At 35.3% G+C, this 19,318-nt stretch overlaps 1 protein-coding gene across 1 annotated transcript in view; it reads left to right on the forward strand.

The window, feature by feature from the left end:
* STK3 (serine/threonine kinase 3) overlaps positions 1–19,318 on the forward strand; it is a 465,914-nt gene that overhangs the window by 331,425 nt on the left and 115,171 nt on the right. The window contains exon 9 of the mRNA XM_043968349.1: positions 18,698–18,890. Coding sequence (XP_043824284.1) covers positions 18,698–18,890 — 193 coding nt within the window. The remainder of the gene's footprint in view (positions 1–18,697; positions 18,891–19,318) is intronic.

The following is a 19,318-nucleotide window of genomic DNA, read 5'->3' on the forward strand; positions in this document are numbered from 1 at the left end:
TGAGAAATGTTGAGAAAGTAGAGACAATAAGATTTGGCAGCTGGTTGGATATGTGTGGTGAATGAGAGTGAGGAGATTAGGATGATGAATTACAAAACTGTTTGATTGGAAATATGATGGTGCCCTTGACAAAAATAAAGAAATTTGGAAGAGGAATGGGTTTGATGGTAAGATAATATAAATCCACTTTTGGACTTGGTGAATTTGAAATGTCTTTGAGCACCTAGCTTGAAATGTCTATTAGTTTTATTGTCAGTCCCAAGAGAGACACATAATAGTTTCTTGATAAATATTCTACAAATAATACTCCTTGACAAATAAAATTTCTTGATAAATATTCATTACCTCATGTAAAAGTTCTCCCTTCTTCTACTTCCTTCCCTTCTTTCTTTTTTTTTTCTTTTTGGTGAGGCAATTGGGGTTAAGTGACTTTCCCAGGGTCACACAGCTAGTAAGTGTTAAGTGTCTGAGGCTGGATTTGAACTCAGCTCCTCCTGACTCCAGGGCTGGTGTTCTATCTACTGCGCCACCTAGCTGCCCCCCTTTCCTTCTTTCTTGACACTGGGGTAAAAAGAAGTGTACTCACCAACATCAGAACTTCATTACCCTGCAGAGATATAGGTGATGATAATCCTTTACTGTCCACAGTCTATCACCTATAAACAGCCCATTTGTTGCTATTGCCTCATCCTTCTTGTTCCCCATTATATAACACAAGTTGTTTTTTTGTTTTTTCTTGTGGTAAAGGCACAAAATCCATAATGTCAGTCACAAATGAGTGATAGAATGCAGAAACCAATATAAACAGTACTCCACTCAAGCTCATTTTGTTTTACAAACTTCTCACCATTGTTAATTGTACCATATTCTCCCCATTTTGAAACCTTGGAGTTAAATTTAACTTGTCTTTCCTTTTTCCTTCCCTCCCTCCCTTAAGCCCCCATCCAGTTTAGTCAGTAACCAATTTCTGCTATGTCTTCCTCCATGGTGTTTTTCATTTTATGCTCTTCTCCGTTTCCATAGTAACTGATATTGTCCAGGTCCTCGACACCTCACATCTGGATTGCTGCAATAGCTTCCTGGCTGATCTTCTGTCTTGAGTCTCCCTCCATTCCAGCCTCCCTCCTACTCCAGTTTATACTACACACAGCTGTGAAGATAGACTTTCTCAAATACTATTTTCTTTACCTCAGCACTCCCTGTTCCTCTTCCCAACTCAAGAACTGATAGTAGCTGAACAATCCCTAGTGGATCCCATCTAAACTTCCTTGACTGATGTTTTAGATCTTTCATAAATTGTGCCCTATCCCATACTTATTCAAACTTATCTTACATTTCTCTAAACAGGATGCACTTAACGTTATGACATATTTCTCTTTCTGGAGAATTCTTCTGTTTCCTCTGTTACAATTTATATCTTTTGGGGGCAGCGAGGTGGCGCAGTGGATAAAGCTCTGGCCCTGGATTCAGGAGCATCTGAGTTCAAATCCAGCCTCAGACACTTGACACTTACTAGCTGTGTGACCCTGGGTAAGTCACTTAACCCTCATTGCCCATCCAAAACAAAACAAAACCATTTATATCTTTCAGGACCTATTTAAAACATTTTTGGGGGTTTGGACCTGTGGTTTCATCTGCATAGAGAGTATGTGATGAGAAAACTCTACCAATGCAGATCAGTAACTGCTCTGTGATTCATAGTATTAGAGATTAATTACACTGAGACACTGAGAAGTTATGTCATTTGCCCACATTCACTCAGCCAGTATTTGTAAAGCCTTGAATCCAAGTCATCCTGACTCTGAGACCTCCCTCAGTCTACTCTGCCATGTTCTACTTTGCCATACTGTCAGTTAAAACTTACCTTTTCCAAAAATCTTTCCCTTAATGTCTCTGATTCCTTAATTTGAACTGCTTTAACAGTTATACACAATTTAAACTACATTCTCATGTATGCGCTTATGGTTTTTAATTGTCTCAGTTGTATGTTTTGTTTCCCTGACTAAATTGTGAGCTCCTCAAGGACAAGGACTATGTTTTCTACTTTTTTTATATAACACTTTGAGCTTCTCATGTAGTACTGTGAAAACTTCAGCTGTCTGATATCTATTTGATATTGACCTAATGATAATAATAGAGTATATTGATAGAGTAATTTATGGTTACAGTGAAGAAGACTACTTCATTTAATCCTCACAGCAAACTTGTAAAATCAGCAGTATGAGTACTATTAGCTATATTTTAATAGATGAATTAAAGAGGTTAAAATGGCATATTCAGTGTCAGCTAATATCTGATTAAATGGGACTCTGAATCTCATGCACCTCCCACATCATCGTGTTGTCAATGCAACTGGACATATATACACAGTGTCGTCTCATTCACAAGAGATGTTCATTGATACATATGCTTAAATACATAGTCAAAAATAACAAGTATGTACTTTTACAACAAATGGGTATCTGTATGGAGAGCATTATGCACAAAGCAATCCACTTTAATGTGCAAAAGCATATACAAAGATGCTTATACACATTGGTAGTTCAAGAGTACTTGGAGAGTTAGGCAAGTATACATGGCTTGCTCAGTAGTAGATTGAGACTGGGTACAAAAATGAATACTTTAGGTAGGTTAGACAGATGGAATGAGCATGAACAGAAGAAGCTTCAAATCTTTCTCAGGGCACCATTTTAAACTTTTTTCACTACTTTAAACTTTTTTCTTTTAAAAAATCTTTTAAAATTCATTATTTTTGTTGATTTTTTGACATCCCATTGAATTTAGAATATATGCTTTGCCCCTCCCTTAACCAGTGAGCCTTTCCTGGTAAGAAATATTAAATAAGAAAAGGAAGGGGAAAGCACTTAAGCAAAACCATCAGAAGTTACTGCACTTGATCAAATAGGAGTATTCCATAGTTTACAATGAAGGGAAGTAGGTATATTTTCTCTACTTTTTTGCAGGGGCAGACCTGATCATTATGATTAAAGAGTATTCAGTTTGGTTTTATTGTGCTTCATATGTTCTTTTTATTTCACAAACGACATGAATCTTGTTACGTAGCATAAAAGCTATCTAGCCATATCTCTGCTGTGATATATGTTAGTTTGAATTTTATTTAAAATCAGGCCAAAGCCTAGTTTAATGTTAAAAAGTCCTTTAAATCTTAGATCTTGAAAACATAAAGAAACTTAATGCAAAGGACACCCTGATTATCCTTCAAATTGCTACAATCTCAATGTGACTTAAGAAAGGGATAGGATTTCCTAATAATGTTTTCAAATATTTTTATTCCGTGTGGATTTTATGATTCATAAGCTGGATTATCATCAGTTCTCTGTTTTGCATTCCTGGCACATTACTACCACTTATTGAAAATGCTATTGTATCCCTTACTGGAATTAGCTGTCTTTTACAGTGGTGAAGCATCTGCTTAGCAGATCTCATTCTATAAAGTATCAACATGTTTTCTTCTTTTGAGCAGGAAAAAAAGGGGGGATGGTCCATATACAAATGAAATATGGCTTTGAATAGATTATTACAAAATGCCATAACTTGTATAACAAAGGTATCAGAGTGTCAAATTAGGATCAGAATTTAATTCTGAAATAATAATAATTAAAATAATAATAATAATTTCAAAATTACTAGCTTAAATAGAAAGTATACTAGAGTAAACATTTTGAAAATGCTAACAAATTATTAAACTTTTATATTGAATTGGTTTTTCAGTCAATTAAATAATAATTATTCATGTGAATGGCATTTTAAGATTTCTAAGTATTTTCCTCCTAATAGTTTTTTAAGATAGTGAAAATATCTCTAATTGTAATGGAGGTAAATTAGAATCTTTTCCAGTAAAATTAGAATTGAAATAAGGATGTCTGTTGTCACCACTTCTATTTGATATCAAATTATAAATGCTGACTGGCTATAGCAATAAGATTAGAAAAAGAAATAGGAAAAAACCATAGGTAAAGAATCAAAATTATTACTTTTTTTTTTTGCAAAGGATAAGATGCTGTACTTAAACAACCCTAAAGAGTTAACTAAACACTAATTGAAGTGATAACTTAAGCCAACTTGTAGTATATAAAATGAAATCCACACAAATCATCAGCATTGCTATGTCATACTATAAAATCCAATAGGAAAAGGTAGAGAAATTCCATTTTAAATGACTACAGAATGTATAAAATACTTGAGAATCTGCCTACCAAGATCCACACAAAAATTACATAAATACAACTATATACCACTGGTTTACAGAAATACAAACCTAAATAATTTGAAAAGTATTAATTGCTTTTAAGTAGGATAAGTCAATATAACAAAATAGACAGTACCACCCAATTTAACTTATTCATTGCCATACAGATCAAAATACCATAAGATAGAACTGGAAAAATAATAAGGAAATTTATTTCACAACAAAAAAGGTCAGGAATCTCAAGAGAAATAATAAAACAAAGTAGGAACAAAGTGGACCCAGCAGTACTAGAATTCAAAATATACTAAAAAGCAGTAATTCTCAAAACAATTTGGTTCTGGTTAAAAAATAGATTAGTCAATGGAATAGATTAGGCATACAACACAAAAGCAAATTTTAAAAATCCCATGCTTTAATACTGTAATACCACAAAGACCCTAGCTACTGTGATAAGGACTCTTATTTGACAAAAACTGGTGGGGAAAGTAGATAGTTGTATAGAAGAAATTAGACTTAGACCAACACCACACACCTTACACCAAGATAAGCTGACCTACATATGTGGCCTACATATAAAAGATAATACCATAAACAAATTAGAATAACATAAAAAAATCACCTATGTGATTTAAAAATAGAAGAAAAAATTGGCAAAACAGGGATAGAAGATAAAAATGGATAATTTTGATTACATAAAATTTAAAAGTTTTTACACTAAGAAATTCAAAAAAGCTAAAATTTAAAGGGAAATAATGGACAAAAAAACATCTTTGTAGTGTTTCTCTGATAAAAGTCTCACTTTTAAGATACATAATGAATTGATTCAACAGAGAGAATACTGCTATTCTATAAGAAATGAGGAAATAGTTTCAAAGAGATAAAGACACAAACTGAAGCAGAGTAAAACAATCAGGACCAGAATACTTTATAGTATAATGTTAATATCATATCAGTGAATAATTAAGACTTTTATAAACTGGTGAAGAATAAAATGAATAGAACCAGAACAATTTATATAATGACAACACTGAAAACCCAGTTTTGACAGCTACAAGAACTACAATCTATACAATAACCATCTATAATTCCAGAGGACAGATGATGAAACATACCGTCTATCTTCTGACAGAGAGGTGAAAGATTTAGGGTACAGAATTTTGGTATGCAGCCAGTGAAGGAATTTGTGTTGTTTGACTATGAATATTTGTTATGAGGAATTTGTTTTTCTTATCCCCTTTTTTCCATGGGGTGATAGGATTAGAGAGAGATTTTTATTTTAATTAATTAATTAATTTGTTTGTTTATTTTTAGTGAGGCCCCAAGAGAGAGATTTTTTAAAAAAGATTTGTTCCTTTAAAAAGAATAGGTGGGGGCAGCTAGATGGCGCAATGGATAGAGCACCGGCCCTGGAGTCAGGAGGACCTGAGTTCAAATCTGACCTCAGACACTTAACACTTACTAGCTGTGTGACCCTGGGCAAGTCACTTAACCCCAATTGCCTCACTAAAAAAAAAAAAAGAATAGGTGGTGGGGCAGCTAGGTGGCGCAGTGGATAGAGCACCAGCCCTGGATTCAGGAGAACCTGAGTTCAAATCTGGCCTCAAACCTTTGACACTTACTAGCTGTGTGACCCTGGGCAAGTCACTTAACCCCAATTGCCTCACCAAAAAAAAAAAAAAAGAATAGGTGGAGGGGGTGCTATTGATGTGTAATATTACATGCAATTTCAGGTGAGGTCACAATATTTATATAATTGATTTTACTTAATTGCTTTACTTTGTTACAAGAGATCATTTATTGATTTGGGGTAACCTCTAAATGTTTATAATGTAGAAGCAAAATACTTAAATAAAAATAAAAAAATAAAAATAAAAACAGCCAACAAAAAAGAGAAAAGACAGTTACATTGGGCTAGTATAGATGATATCTGTATCCTAATGCTGACTCTGTCATTAGGTAAAAATTGCTTTATGCCTTGTTTTAGAAGACCTGTGGTAAAACATTCTATTTCAGTGAATTGGAAATAATAAAACTAGTTTGATGTTTCTCAAAAATCATGAGACTAAAATTAAATTTTTTGCGTGTGAAATTGTTTAACTTAGGGGCAGCTAGGTGGCACAGTGGATAGAGCACTGGCCCTGGAGTCAGGAGGACCTGAGTTCAAATCTGGCCTCAGACACAACACTTACTGGCTATGTGACCCTGGGCAAGTCACTTAACCCCAATTACTTCACCCCCCCCAAAAAAAAATAAATAAAAAGAAAGAAATTGTTTAACTTAGCAAAAAGTACTATACAGGTGGAAAGCATGGCATTTTAAAGCCATTACTCAAGAAATATTTATTGAATTCCTAATTTGTATTCAGCACCATATATGTTTCATTGATAAAATATATCCCATATAGTTCCTGTCTTCACAAGCTTGCAGCATACTTAAAAATAGATATAGATGTATATGTATATACATGTGTAAATGTACACATAAAGCAATAGTGTAAAAAAGTATATAATTACCCTAAATGCCAAATATTATGGAACAAATTTTTTTATATTATACTAGTTTAGAGAGAAGGAACATCCCTATAGACAAGAGTACAGTGTTTTACACCTGGTAGACACTCAATAACTATTTGTCAAATTGAATTAGAAGGGTTTCATAGATCAGGAAATGTGTAGTTTAGCTTGGTCCTGAAGGATAGGTAGAATTTAAATAGGATGAGAGGATAATTGGAAATTTTCTGCAAAGATAAGAATTAAAAATGTCAGCGCATGGGAGCTGTGTGAAGATGGTACAGTGAAAGATTAGATAACCTAGGTCTTTCCTCCTGGGTGAATTCCCATGCTTAGATGAAAAGAGGAAGAAGAGTTTAGGGTGAGGAGGACAAGTGCACAGTTAGTTTATGGAAAATGAAATAGCAGAGATTACTGGCCTTTCTTTGATTATGTACTATAATTTCCTAAACCTATTACAGGGTTAATTCTATAATCTGTCAGCATTTGAATGGTAATTGTTAGAATATAATATTACATATATTATCATTGTGCTTAATGGTACATTATAAAATAGTGTGTTATGTCTTCAAAATACATCTTCATAGGGTCATTTGTTTTGTATATCACTACAGGTTTGATGATGTACTTAGAATGATTTTTCTTGTTCCAGAGGTGGTAGTTGACCCATTCTGAATCACTATAAAATAAGATACAATTATCACAAACATTTATTAATCATTTAATTACATTTGCTAAACTCAAAAGATACAATAACAAGTTTGTCTCTCCCCTCAATAGACTTAGATTCTATTTGTAGACAACATGTACATATGTATATAAGCACGTGTATAATATATACAAATAAACACAAGTTAATTTTGGAGGGATGCATATCTTTAGTCAGGAATAGAGGCTTCATGTAGAAAGTAGAATTTGAGCTGAATCATGAAAGAAATAGAGATTCTGAGAAGTGGAGGTGAAGAAGGAGGACTTTCCGGGCCTAGGCAATGCTACTACTAGGACATGGGGACAAGCAAAGGTGTGTTGCTTTTGTAGAATAGTGAGTAGGTTAATTTGATAGGATTGCAATTTCTAACAAGAGGTGGGATGTGTCAGAAGCTTGGAAGGGTCAAAAGGGCCTGGTTTGTGGAGAGACTTAAATGCCAAACAGCACTTTTAAAACGTGACCTTATTGATGATAGAAAGCGCCTAGAGTTTATTGATTAATATAGTGACATGTTCAAACCTTCATTTTAGAAAAATCACTTTGGTGACTTTGTGAAGGATGGAATGGAGTAAAGTAAAGTTTTGAGATAGGGAGGCCAAATAGGTTATTATAGTAGTTTGAGCAAGAGTTGTTAAGGGCCTAAACAACAGTGGTGGCCATGTGAGTGTAGGGAAGGAGCTATATTCTAGTGATGCTTGTAGACATAGAACAAGACTTGTCAACTTATTAGATATGTAGGGTGAGTGAAAATGAGGAGTCAAAGATGACAGCAATATTTCCCATTAAAAAAATTAGAAATGTGATGGTGCCCTTAGTAGAAATAAAAAACTCTGGAAAAAGGATAGATTTTGGGGAAAAGATATTAAGTTTTGTTTTGGATGTATTGAGTTTGAGGTGACTTCAGGATATCCAGTTCTAAAAGTCTAATGTGTGATTGAACTGGAATTCAGGAAAAAAGAAACAAGGGTGCGCGTGTGCGCGCACACACACACGTGCGTGTGTATATATACACATATGTGTGTATGTATATATGTATGTGTATGTGTATATGTATCTGTATCTGTGAATAATTTATAAAAGTATAAGTAATGATTATAAATTTGGGGGCACTATAAGTGAAAAAAGGAAAAAGACTTGGTCAGTAGGTAATAGGGATGGTAGGATCTAGTGAGGGGTTGATTTCTGTTTTTGTTTTTTAAAAGGACTAAGGAGGGGGCAGCTAGGTGGCACAGTGGATAAGGCACCAGCCTTGGATTTAGGAGGCCCTGAGTCCAAACCCAGCCTCAGACACTTACTAGCTGTGTGACCCTGGGCAAGTCACTTAACCCCCATTGCCCTGGAAAAAAAAAAAAAAAGGAAAACAAAAGGACTAAGGAGACAGTCATATCTGCAGGCATCACAGGAGGATAGTAGATAGGGAAGAGAGTAATGATTAAAGAGGTGGAATGATAATGGGTGTAATATACTGGAGAAGATTGAGTAGGGATAGGATAGATAAAAAGAGGGGGGTAGACTTTGGTAAAGAGAACTGTCTTTTTATCAGAGCCTAGGGAAAAGGAGGAAATGGTTTGAGTATATATCAAGGAGTTGTGAGATAAAGATGTGTAGGAGAGAGAACTTTTGGCAAATGGCCTTTTTTTTCCATAAGGTATGAAGTGACCAACTCTGCTGAGAGGGTAGGCAGAGGTGGTACTTGTAGGAGGCTTGAGGAGAAAAGCAAAGGTTCTGGACCCAATGTGAAGAGTCAAAAAGAAATCAATTAGAGAGGAAGCAAATAGGTATACAGTGAATAGAGTACTGGGCCTGGAGTCAGGAAGACTCATCTTCCTGAGTTCATATCTGGCTTCAGACACTTACTAGCTGTGTGACCCTGGAGAAGTCACTTAATCCTGTTTGCCTCAGTTTCCTCATTTGTAAAATGAGCTGGAGAAGAAAATGGCAAACCACTCCAACATCTCTGCCAAGAAAACCCCAAATGGGGTTATGGGGACATGACTGAAAAATGACTGGATAACAAAAATAACAATAGGATTGCTTTGCTACAGTGATAGTTCAGTTGAGATTACATAGCATAAATTTGTAGTACATCTAGTCAGTATGGTTGCATGACTTCCTCCAGCTCCACTCAGCAACGTGTAGGAAGTAGAGGTGGAAGTAACATAGGGCTGAAGACTGACAAGAAATGAATGATGATAAAACAGGGTGCTAAGGATTTGAAAGTAGAGAATAGTGTAGAGTTAAGAGATTAAGATTGATTGAAAGGCACTGTGAGAATGAAGAATACATTTGGGAGAAATAAGATATAGTGATTGTAGTGGATAAAAAATTTCATAATTCTTGATCATGAAAGTGAAGCACACATGGGGGATAGTAAGATGAAAGGGGTTACCATCCTTTTGTGTAGCTGAGGTGGATTGGAAAAGTAGCTCATGATAATTGAACAGATTGTAGGAATTGGAGATTATTTGAGGGATAAACATGTATGTTGAATGACTAATATGGAAATATATATAACTTGATTGTGTGTATATGTGTATACACACACACACACACACACACACATATATATACACACACACACACACACATACACACAGGCACACTTGCCATTTTGGGGAGGGAAAGGAGGGAGGGATAAAAATTTGAAACTCAAAATATTACAGAAATGTATATTGAAAACAATCTTTGTCTGTAATTGGAAAATAAAATACTACCCCCCAAAAAAGAACATGCCAAACAAACAAAAACATGTATGTTGAAGCCCCTTAATATGTTTGCAGGAGGTGAGGTGAAGGAGACTGAGCTAGGCATTGAACTCATTGAGAAAAGAAGGGAAGATGACAATGGTTAGAATGGCTGCAGAGATAGGTACACTATTGCACTGTTGGCGGAGCTATGAATTGGTCCGGCCATTCTAGGATAAAAAATTGGAACTGTGCATACTCTTTGACTTAGCAGCACCACCACTAGGCCTGTATCCCAAAAAGATTAAAGAAGGAGAAAAAGCTACCATATGTATTAAAAATATTTATAGAAGGTCAATGTGTTGTAGCAGAGAACTAGAATCAAAGGGCATGCCTCCAAATTGGGAAATGGATAAACAAATTGTGATATAGGAATGTGATCAAATATTATTGTTGCCATAATTAAGTATGAAGAGAAACCTGGAAAGACTTGTATGCAAAGTGCACTTCATACAAAGTGAGATGAGCAGAACCAAGAAAACAATGTATACAATAACAGCATTGTAAAGAGATAACTTGAGAAGATCTAAGAACTCTGGTCAGTGTAATGACCAACAATTCCAGAAGACCAATGAATGAAATGTGCTACCCATTTCTTAATGGAAGAAGTAGTGGACTCAAGATGCAGAATAAGACATTCGTTTTCAGATATAGCCAATATGGGAATTTGCTTTTCTTTACTATGAATATTTGTTCTAAGGGTTTTGTTTTTCTTTTTCCTTTTTTAAATTGGTGGGAGGAAGGGCAGCTAGGTGGAGCAGTGGATAAAGCACTGGCCTTGGATTCAGGAGGACCTGAGTTCAAATCCAGCCTCAGACACTTGACACTTAACTAGCTGTGTGACCCTAGGCAAGTCACTTAACCCTCATTGCCCTGCCAAAAAAATAAATAAATAAATAAATTGGTGGGAGGAGGGAGGAGGTAAAGTTAGAATGTGGTTGCCCCCCACACCCCCCCAAAAAAGAGGATCATTGAAGTATAGAAGAGAACAGAAAGAAGAACAGAAGGAATCATAGATAAGCAGGTCAGCTTCAAAAGTTATATTTTGGGTTTTTAAAAAGTAACCTGGGGGCAGCTAGGTGGCGCAGTGGATAGAGCACCGGCCCTGGAATCAGGAGTACCTGAGTTCAAATCTGGCCTCAGACACTTAACACTTAACTAGCTGTGTGACCCTGGGCAAGTCATTTAACCCCAATTGCCTCACTAAAAAAAAAAAAAAAAAAAAAGTAACCTGTACATAGTGGAGATGAATGATTTCTTATGCAGCTCTCTTTTTCTATTCTACTCTGCTTATGGAAATGCTCATTTTATAGGATTTTCATTGAATTCAGCATAAAAAAAAATAAACGTGAAAAATAAATGTGGGTTTCAGAGAAATCTGCAACACCCTGTAAAGAAACACAGTTTGAAAGACTTAAGAATTCTGATCAATGCAGTGACTCACACTGCAGTTTACAAAGACTAATGATGAGGGAAGCACTCCACCTTCTGACAATTGATAGTCTCAAATTCAAGATATTTTCAGATATGACCAATGTTTGGATTGGTTTTGTGTAATTATGATGTTTTGCTTTTTCTCTTGTTGTCTTTTCAGTTTGATTGGTAGTTGGGAGAAGGAGGGATTGATAATAATATTTAGGGAAGGGAGGGAACAAGTCATTGAAGTGTTTAAAAGAAAATGCATGAAAGAAAACCAGGGAAGTTCAGAAGGAAAGTAACAGGATAGATTTGAAAATGACTTGTTCAGTTTATTCATACCTTTTTAAAAAGGTATGAATATATGATAGAGATTTTCAGCCCCAGATACAGTGGTCACTTTGGGGGCAGCTCTGTTGTATATATAGGAATATAATTTTTCTTGGAATTTAAAAAATCTTGTATTTTTTCCAATTACAGGCAAAAACAATTTTTAAAATTAGTTTTTAAAATTTTTGAGTTCCAAATTCGCTCTCTCCTTCCCCTCTGCTCTCTTTGAGAAGGCAAGCAGTTTGAAATAGGTTGTTATACATGAGTAGTTATACAAAACATATTTCCATATTAGTCATGTTGTGAAAGAAAACACAAATTCCCCCCCTCCAAAAAGAAGAGCACCAAGAAAAATTAAGTTTAAAAAAAATATGCTTTGATCTGTACCCAGACTGTCAGTTCTTTCTTTGGAGGTGGATAGCATTTTTCATCATGAGTCTTATTGTATTACTGAGAATAACTGTCATTCGTAGTTGATTGTAGTATAGTATTATTGTTACTGTGTACAACGTCCTCCTCATTCTATTCACTTCACTTTGCATCAGTTCATGTACATTTTTCCTGAAAGCATTCTGCTTTTCATTACTTATAGTATAATAGTATTCCATCACAATCATATACCACACCTTGTTAAGATATTCCCCAATTGATGGATATATCCTTAATTTACAATTCTTTCCCACCACAAAAAGAGATGCTACATTTTTTATACATATAGGTCCTTTTCCTTTTTAATTGTTTTTTAAGAATCTCTTTGGGATACAGACCTAGTAGTGGTATTGATGAGTCAAAAGGTATGCACAAGGGCAGCTAGGTGGCACAGTGGATAAAGCACTGGCCCTGGATTCAGGAGGACCTGAGTTCAAATCCAGCCTCAGACACTTGATACTTACTTAGTTGTGTGACCCTGAGCAAGTTACTTAACTCTTATTGCCCCGACCAAAAAAAAAAAAATGGGGGTAGGTAGGTGCAGTGGATAGAGCTCCGGCTCTGGATTCAGGAGTACCTGAGTTCAAATCTGGCCTCAGACCCTTGACAGTAGCTATGTGACTCTGGGCAAGTTACTCAACCCCAATTGCCATACACACACACACACACACACACACACACACACACACACACACACAGAGGTATGCACAGTTTTACAACCCTTTGTACCTAGGGCCAAATTGCTCTGCAGAATGGTTAAACCGGGTGACTACTTCATCAACGATGCATTAATGTCCCAATTTTCCTATATCCATTCCAACATTTGTCATTTTCCTTTTCTGTCATATTAGCCAATATGATAGGTTTGAAGTGGTACCTCAGAGTTATTTTAATGTACACTTCTCCAATTAATAGTGATTTAGAACATTTTTCATATGACTATAGATAGCTTTGATTTCTTTATCTGAAAACTGCTTGTTTATATATTTTGACCATTTATCAATTGGGGAATTTGAAATGATACCTGTTTGAGAGAACCTTGCTTCCAATATTTTGCTTTTTTCTGATCTTGACTGCATTGGTTTTGTTTATGCAAAACTCTTTTAATGTAATCAAAATTACCCATTTTACATCTCATAATGCTCTCTGTCTCTTTTTTGTTTATAAATTCTTCCCTTTTCCATAGATCTGACAGGCAAAATATTCCATGCTTCCTTAATTTGCTTATAGCATCACCCTTTCTATGTAAGTCATGAGTTCTTATCTCAGAAGCTTGGATCTTTTGATTTATTAAACACTAGATTACTATGATCATTTACTACTCTATATAGTGTACCTAATCTATTCCACTGATCTACCATTCTGTTTCTTAACCAGACTGTTTTGATGATCACCACTTTGTAGTGCACTTTGGGATCTAGCATGACTAAGCTACCTTCTTTCACATTTTTTAAAACTAATTCCCTTGATATTCTTGACCTTTTGTTCTTCCAGATGAATGTTATTTTTTAACTCTCTAAAATGATTTTTGGCAGTTTGATTAGAATGGGGCTGCATAAGTAAATTAATTTAGGTAGAATTGTCATTTTTATTATATTAGCTTGGTCTACCCAGGACCAATTAATATTTTTTTGATCCTTTTGGGGGGGGAGGGGCAATGAGGGTTAAGTGACTTGTCCAGGGTCACACAACTAGTAAGTGTCAAGTGTCTGAGGTCAAATTTGAACTCAGGTCCTCCTGAATCTAGGGCCAGTGCTTTATCCACTGCGCCACCTAGCTGCCCCTATTTTTCTGATTCTTTGGACTTGACTTCATGTGAAAAATGTTTGTAAATTATGTTCATGTAGTTCTTAGACTTGTCTTGAAAGGTTGACTCCAAAGTATTTTGTTGTATCTACATTTATTTTAAATGGAATTTCTCTTTCTGTCTCTTGCTGGTAATATGTAAAAATGCTGGTGATTTATGTGGGTTTATTTTATATCTAGTCATTCTTTAGGTTTAGATTATATAGTTTCCAATTAATTTTTAATCTATCTTTCTATGGCCCTTTGTTAAATATAATTTTTATTGCATTATGACCTGAATATGATGCATTTAATATTTCTACTTCTCTACATTTGGTCATGAGGTTTTTATGCCCTAACACAAGGTTAATGTTTGTCTAGGTGCCATGTCCCATTGAGAAAAAAGGCATTTTTTTATACTCCCATTCACTATTCTCAGTAATCTATCATAACTAACTTTTCCAAAATTCGATTCATCTGCTTACCTTCTTTCTTATTTATGTTAATTTTATTTGTCTAGTTCTGAATATGGTTGTCATCCTAGCTCCTTTGCCCTCTGAGATATCATATTCTAAGTTGAGGTCACTCCCAGTATAGTTTTATGGTCTATTTCCTCCTATAATTTTATTAACTTTTCCTTTAAGAATTTGGATGCTGGGACAGCTAGGTGGCACAGTGGATAGAGCACCGGCCCTGGAGTCAGGAGTACCTGAGTTCAAATGCAGCCTCAGACACTTAACACTTACTAGCTGTGTGACCCTGGGCAAGTCGCTTGACCCCAATTGCCTCACAAAAAAAAAAAAAAAGAAGAATTTGGATGCTTATCATTTAGTGCATGGATGTTTTTAGTAATGTTATTACTTCATTGCCTATGGTATCTTGGAACAAAATGAAATTTCCCTGATTATCTCTTTTAATTAAATTTATTTTTGCTTTTATGTTGTCTGAGATCATGATTGCTACTCCTGCTTTTTTTTTTTAACTTAATTGAAGCATGACAGATTTTTCTCCAACCCCTTACATTTACTCTGTGTGTGTCTCTCTGCTTCAAGTATATTTCTTTTAAATAACATATTGTAGGATTCTGGGTTTTAATTCCTTCCATTTTATGGGTGGGTTCATTTCATTCACATTTGCAGTTATGATTGCTGAATATTTCCTTCCATCCTGCTTTCCCCCGCCCCGTTTATCCTTTTCTTTCATTTGACCGTGTCCATCCTCAAAAGTATTTTTCTTCTGACCACCCCCTCCCCCAGTCCTTCCTCCCTTCTATCAGTACACCCCATCTATTATTTCCCTCCCTACAAATTTCCTGTAGGTAAAAAAATAAGTTTTCTCTGAGCAGCTGAGTGTATATGCTATTCCCTCTTTACACCCATTCCAATGAGATTAAGGTTTAAATGTTGCCTATTATCTTTCCCTTTCCCCCTCCACTATAAAATACTCTTTTGTGCAAGATGATTTACCCCATTCTACCTCTGCCTTTTCCCTTTACCAGTACATCCTTCTTTTTCACCCCTTAATTTTATTTTTATATCATCCCACCATAGTCAACTCGCACCTATGCCCTCTTTGTATACTTTTTCTAACTGCCCTAATAATGATAAAGTTCTTAGGAGTTACAAGTATCATCTTCCCATGTAGGAATGTAAATAATTTAACCTTCTTGAATGCCTTATGATTTCTCTTTTTTTGTTTGTTTGTTTTTTTGTTTGTTTGTTTTGCTTTGTGACTCTTGTATTTGAAAGTCAATTTTAAAAATTCAGCTCTGGACTTTTTATCAGCCATGCATGAAAGTCCTCTATTTCATTAAATATCCATTTTTCCCCCTGAAGGATTATACGCAGTTTTGCTGGGTAGGTGATTCTTGGTTGTCATCCTAGCTCCTTTGCCCTCTGCGATATCATATTCTAAGCTGTCTAATCCTTTAATGTATAAGTTGCTAAGTCTTGGGTTATACTTACTGGCTCCTTGATGATTGAAATTGTTTCTTTCTGGCTGCTTGCAATGTTTTTCTCTTGACTTAGGAACCCTGGAATTTGGCTATAATATTCCTGGGAGTTTTCATTTTGGTATCTCTTTCTGGAGGTGATTAATGGATTCTTTCAATTTCTATTTTACCCTCTGGTTCTAGGATATCAGGGCAGTTTTCCTTGAAATAATTTCTTGAAATGTGATATTTAGATTCTTCTCTTGATTGTGCCTTTCAGGTAGTCCAATGCTTCTAAAATTATCTCTTCTGGATCTATTTTTCAGGTCAGTTATTTTTCAGTGAGGTATTTCACAATTTTAAAGTATTTTTTCATTCTTTTTATTTTGTTTTATTGTTTCTTGATGTCTCATGGACTCATTCACTTCCATTTGCTCAATTTTAATTTCTAAGGAATTATTTTCTTCATTGAGCTTTTGTTCTTCCTTTTCCATTTGGCTAATTCTACTTTTTTAGGAATTCTTTTCTGCAGTGTATTTTTGTACATCTTTTTCTATTTGACCAATTTTGCTTTTTAAGGAGTTTTCCACTTCAGTGGATTTTTGTGCCTCTCTCACCATTTGGCCTGTTCTGTGTTTTAAGGTATTATTTTTGTGTGTCTTATTTACCAAGTTCTTGACTCTTTTTTCATTGTTTTCTTATAAGCACTCTCATTTCTTTTCTTAATCTTTCCTCCATCTCTCTTATTTGATTTTTACAATCTTTTTTTGAACTTTTCCAGGAGTTCTTTTTGGTACCAAGACTTACTCACATTTTTCTTTAAGGTTTTACATTTAGGTGCTTTAATATCATTGTTGTCTTTTAAGTTTGTGTTTTGATCTTCCCTGTCACTATACTGATTTTCTGTAGTCAGTTTTGTTGTTGTTGTTTGTTCATTTCCCAGCTTATTTCTTGACTTTTAACTTTATTTTAAAATTGGGTTCTATTCTGGTATAAGGGATACTGCCCCTTTCTTGCCTTACTTACTACTCCTGCTGCTACAGCTCTCAGAACTAGTTCTTGGGGTCTATAAGTTTTCAGTTCTTCTAAGGTGGTATAATTTAAGGTGAGTTATTGCTATGGTCTATGAGAATCCATCTACAAGCACTCTTTTCTGCCCTGGAACTGTGATTAGGGTCCCCACTTCTGCTAGTGCTTCTCCTTGCCCTGGGTCTGTGACCTAGAACTGGGTATAGGCAGTGCAACAGATTTCTGTTCCCAGTGCCAGCGAAGGGTCCTGTATAATCTCCTTCTGACAAGTTGTCCAATTATCTTACTGCTTATGGACTGAAAGTTCTAGAAGCCACTACTGCCATTGATTTAGTCAATCCCCAGACCTGCTGGTGGTTTACAAGGGTGCAGCCTATGCTTGATTATACTCCACTCACACCCCAGTGAGATAGACCTTTTCTTTTAGCCTTGCAAGTTGCCTTGGGCTGGAAAATTGTTTCACCCCAACATTTTGTTGGTTCTGCTGCTTCAGAAATGTTTTTGAGGAGTTATTTTAAAGTTGTTTGGAAGGGATTTGGGGAGAACTCAGGCAAGTCCCTGCCTTTACTCCACTATCTTGGTTCTGCTCCCTCCCCCCTCCCCAAAATCTTTTCACATTTGTCAAGTACAGAATTAAAAAAAATCTTAAAAAGAAAAAGAAAGTTCAGTAGTTTCCTGGACTTTGGTTGCTAATAGCCACTAGGACTTGAATAAAGTCCTATAATAAATTTGGAGAAAGTGAACATCAAGCAGTAGCTGAGTGATGGCAGTAGAATGCAAGTCTTGAATTTCAGTAGGAACAAGGAGTATTTTGACTTTATTTCCAGTATGGGTGAATCAGGATCTTTGGAAGAAGGAACAACAAATAATAGAAAGGAAAGCCTGAAATTGAGTGTCATCTGATAGGAGCCAGACTTCAGAGCCAGAAAATGAAAAGAACATGGGAGGAAGAAATCTGAAATGAAGGAAAACGCATTAATTATAGAGCAAGGGTTTCAAAGGGCACAATGAAAGTGGTGGGCAGATATGGCATGGAACATAGTGGGGGGGTGATTCTTTGGGTGTGGTGAACTAGCCTTGAAGCAGTTAGGGAAGAACGAGCAGACCCTAGCAATTTCACCAAATAACATGCGTTGATTATCCTATAAGTTAATTGAACTTTAAAAGAATCTCAGAGCATGAAGGGGCCTCAGAAGCCAATAAAGTCAAGATCACTGGCCTATATTTTGCAGTCTTTACTCTTTTTCCTTTTTATCATTTTGTGTTTGTTATCCATTTTTAAAACACTCAATAATCATTTATTAAGTATTTTCTATATATCAAGCACTGTGCTCAGTACTAGAGACACAAATATAAAAATGAGACAATCCTTGCCCTAGAGTAGCTCTCAGTTTCCATATGAATTACTGTAAGTATCATATATAAAGATCATCCAACTAATCTTAGTACAACTCATGTTGTTGGTATTGTTCAATTTATTTTGATCTTTTTAATAACATTACACTAATAACACTTGACAGAAAATCCACAACTCTTAGAAATTGCATGCTTCTCACTGTCCCGGATATAGATATTAAGTTTTGATTTTCAGTGTTTTATTTGCAGGATGAAGATGAGTTGGATTCCCATACCATGGTGAAGACTGGTTTGGAAAGTGTGGGCACCATGAGGGCTATCAGCACAATGAGTGAAGGGGCTCAGACCATGATTGAACACAATACCACCATATTAGAATCTGACTTGGGAACCATGGTCATAAACAGTGAGGATGAAGAAGAAGTAGATGGAACTATGAAAAGTATGTCCTTTTTTCCCTTTGAATCCTACTTTTTTATCCTGTACAACATTCTCTTCTAGAAATTATCATAATTGAGTATTGTATAATTTTAGAAAAAAATGTATAAAAAAAATTGTTCTTTGTGATCCAAAACAAACACAAAAATGAAGCATGATATAAAGTTAAATAGACTACTACAACTTAACATGGCACAGATTTTAAAAAGCAGGGAAGGAAGGACTTTTAAATTTTCCTTTCTATTGTACTTCTTATAAGTGTGACTGGACCAAAAGGGAGAGAAAATCAATGTTTAGTTGTTGAGAATTGTTATAAGAGAAAATATTAAATGTTGTGTTGGCTGCTCTAAAAATTAAGAACATAATACATAAATTTCTGAGAAATAAAAGGAAAGGAGACAGAGGAAGCTAGGTAAAGATAACAGCAAGAGA

Source organism: Dromiciops gliroides, chromosome 1 (assembly GCF_019393635.1).
Source record: "Dromiciops gliroides isolate mDroGli1 chromosome 1, mDroGli1.pri, whole genome shotgun sequence".
NCBI lineage: Eukaryota > Metazoa > Chordata > Mammalia > Microbiotheria > Microbiotheriidae > Dromiciops > Dromiciops gliroides.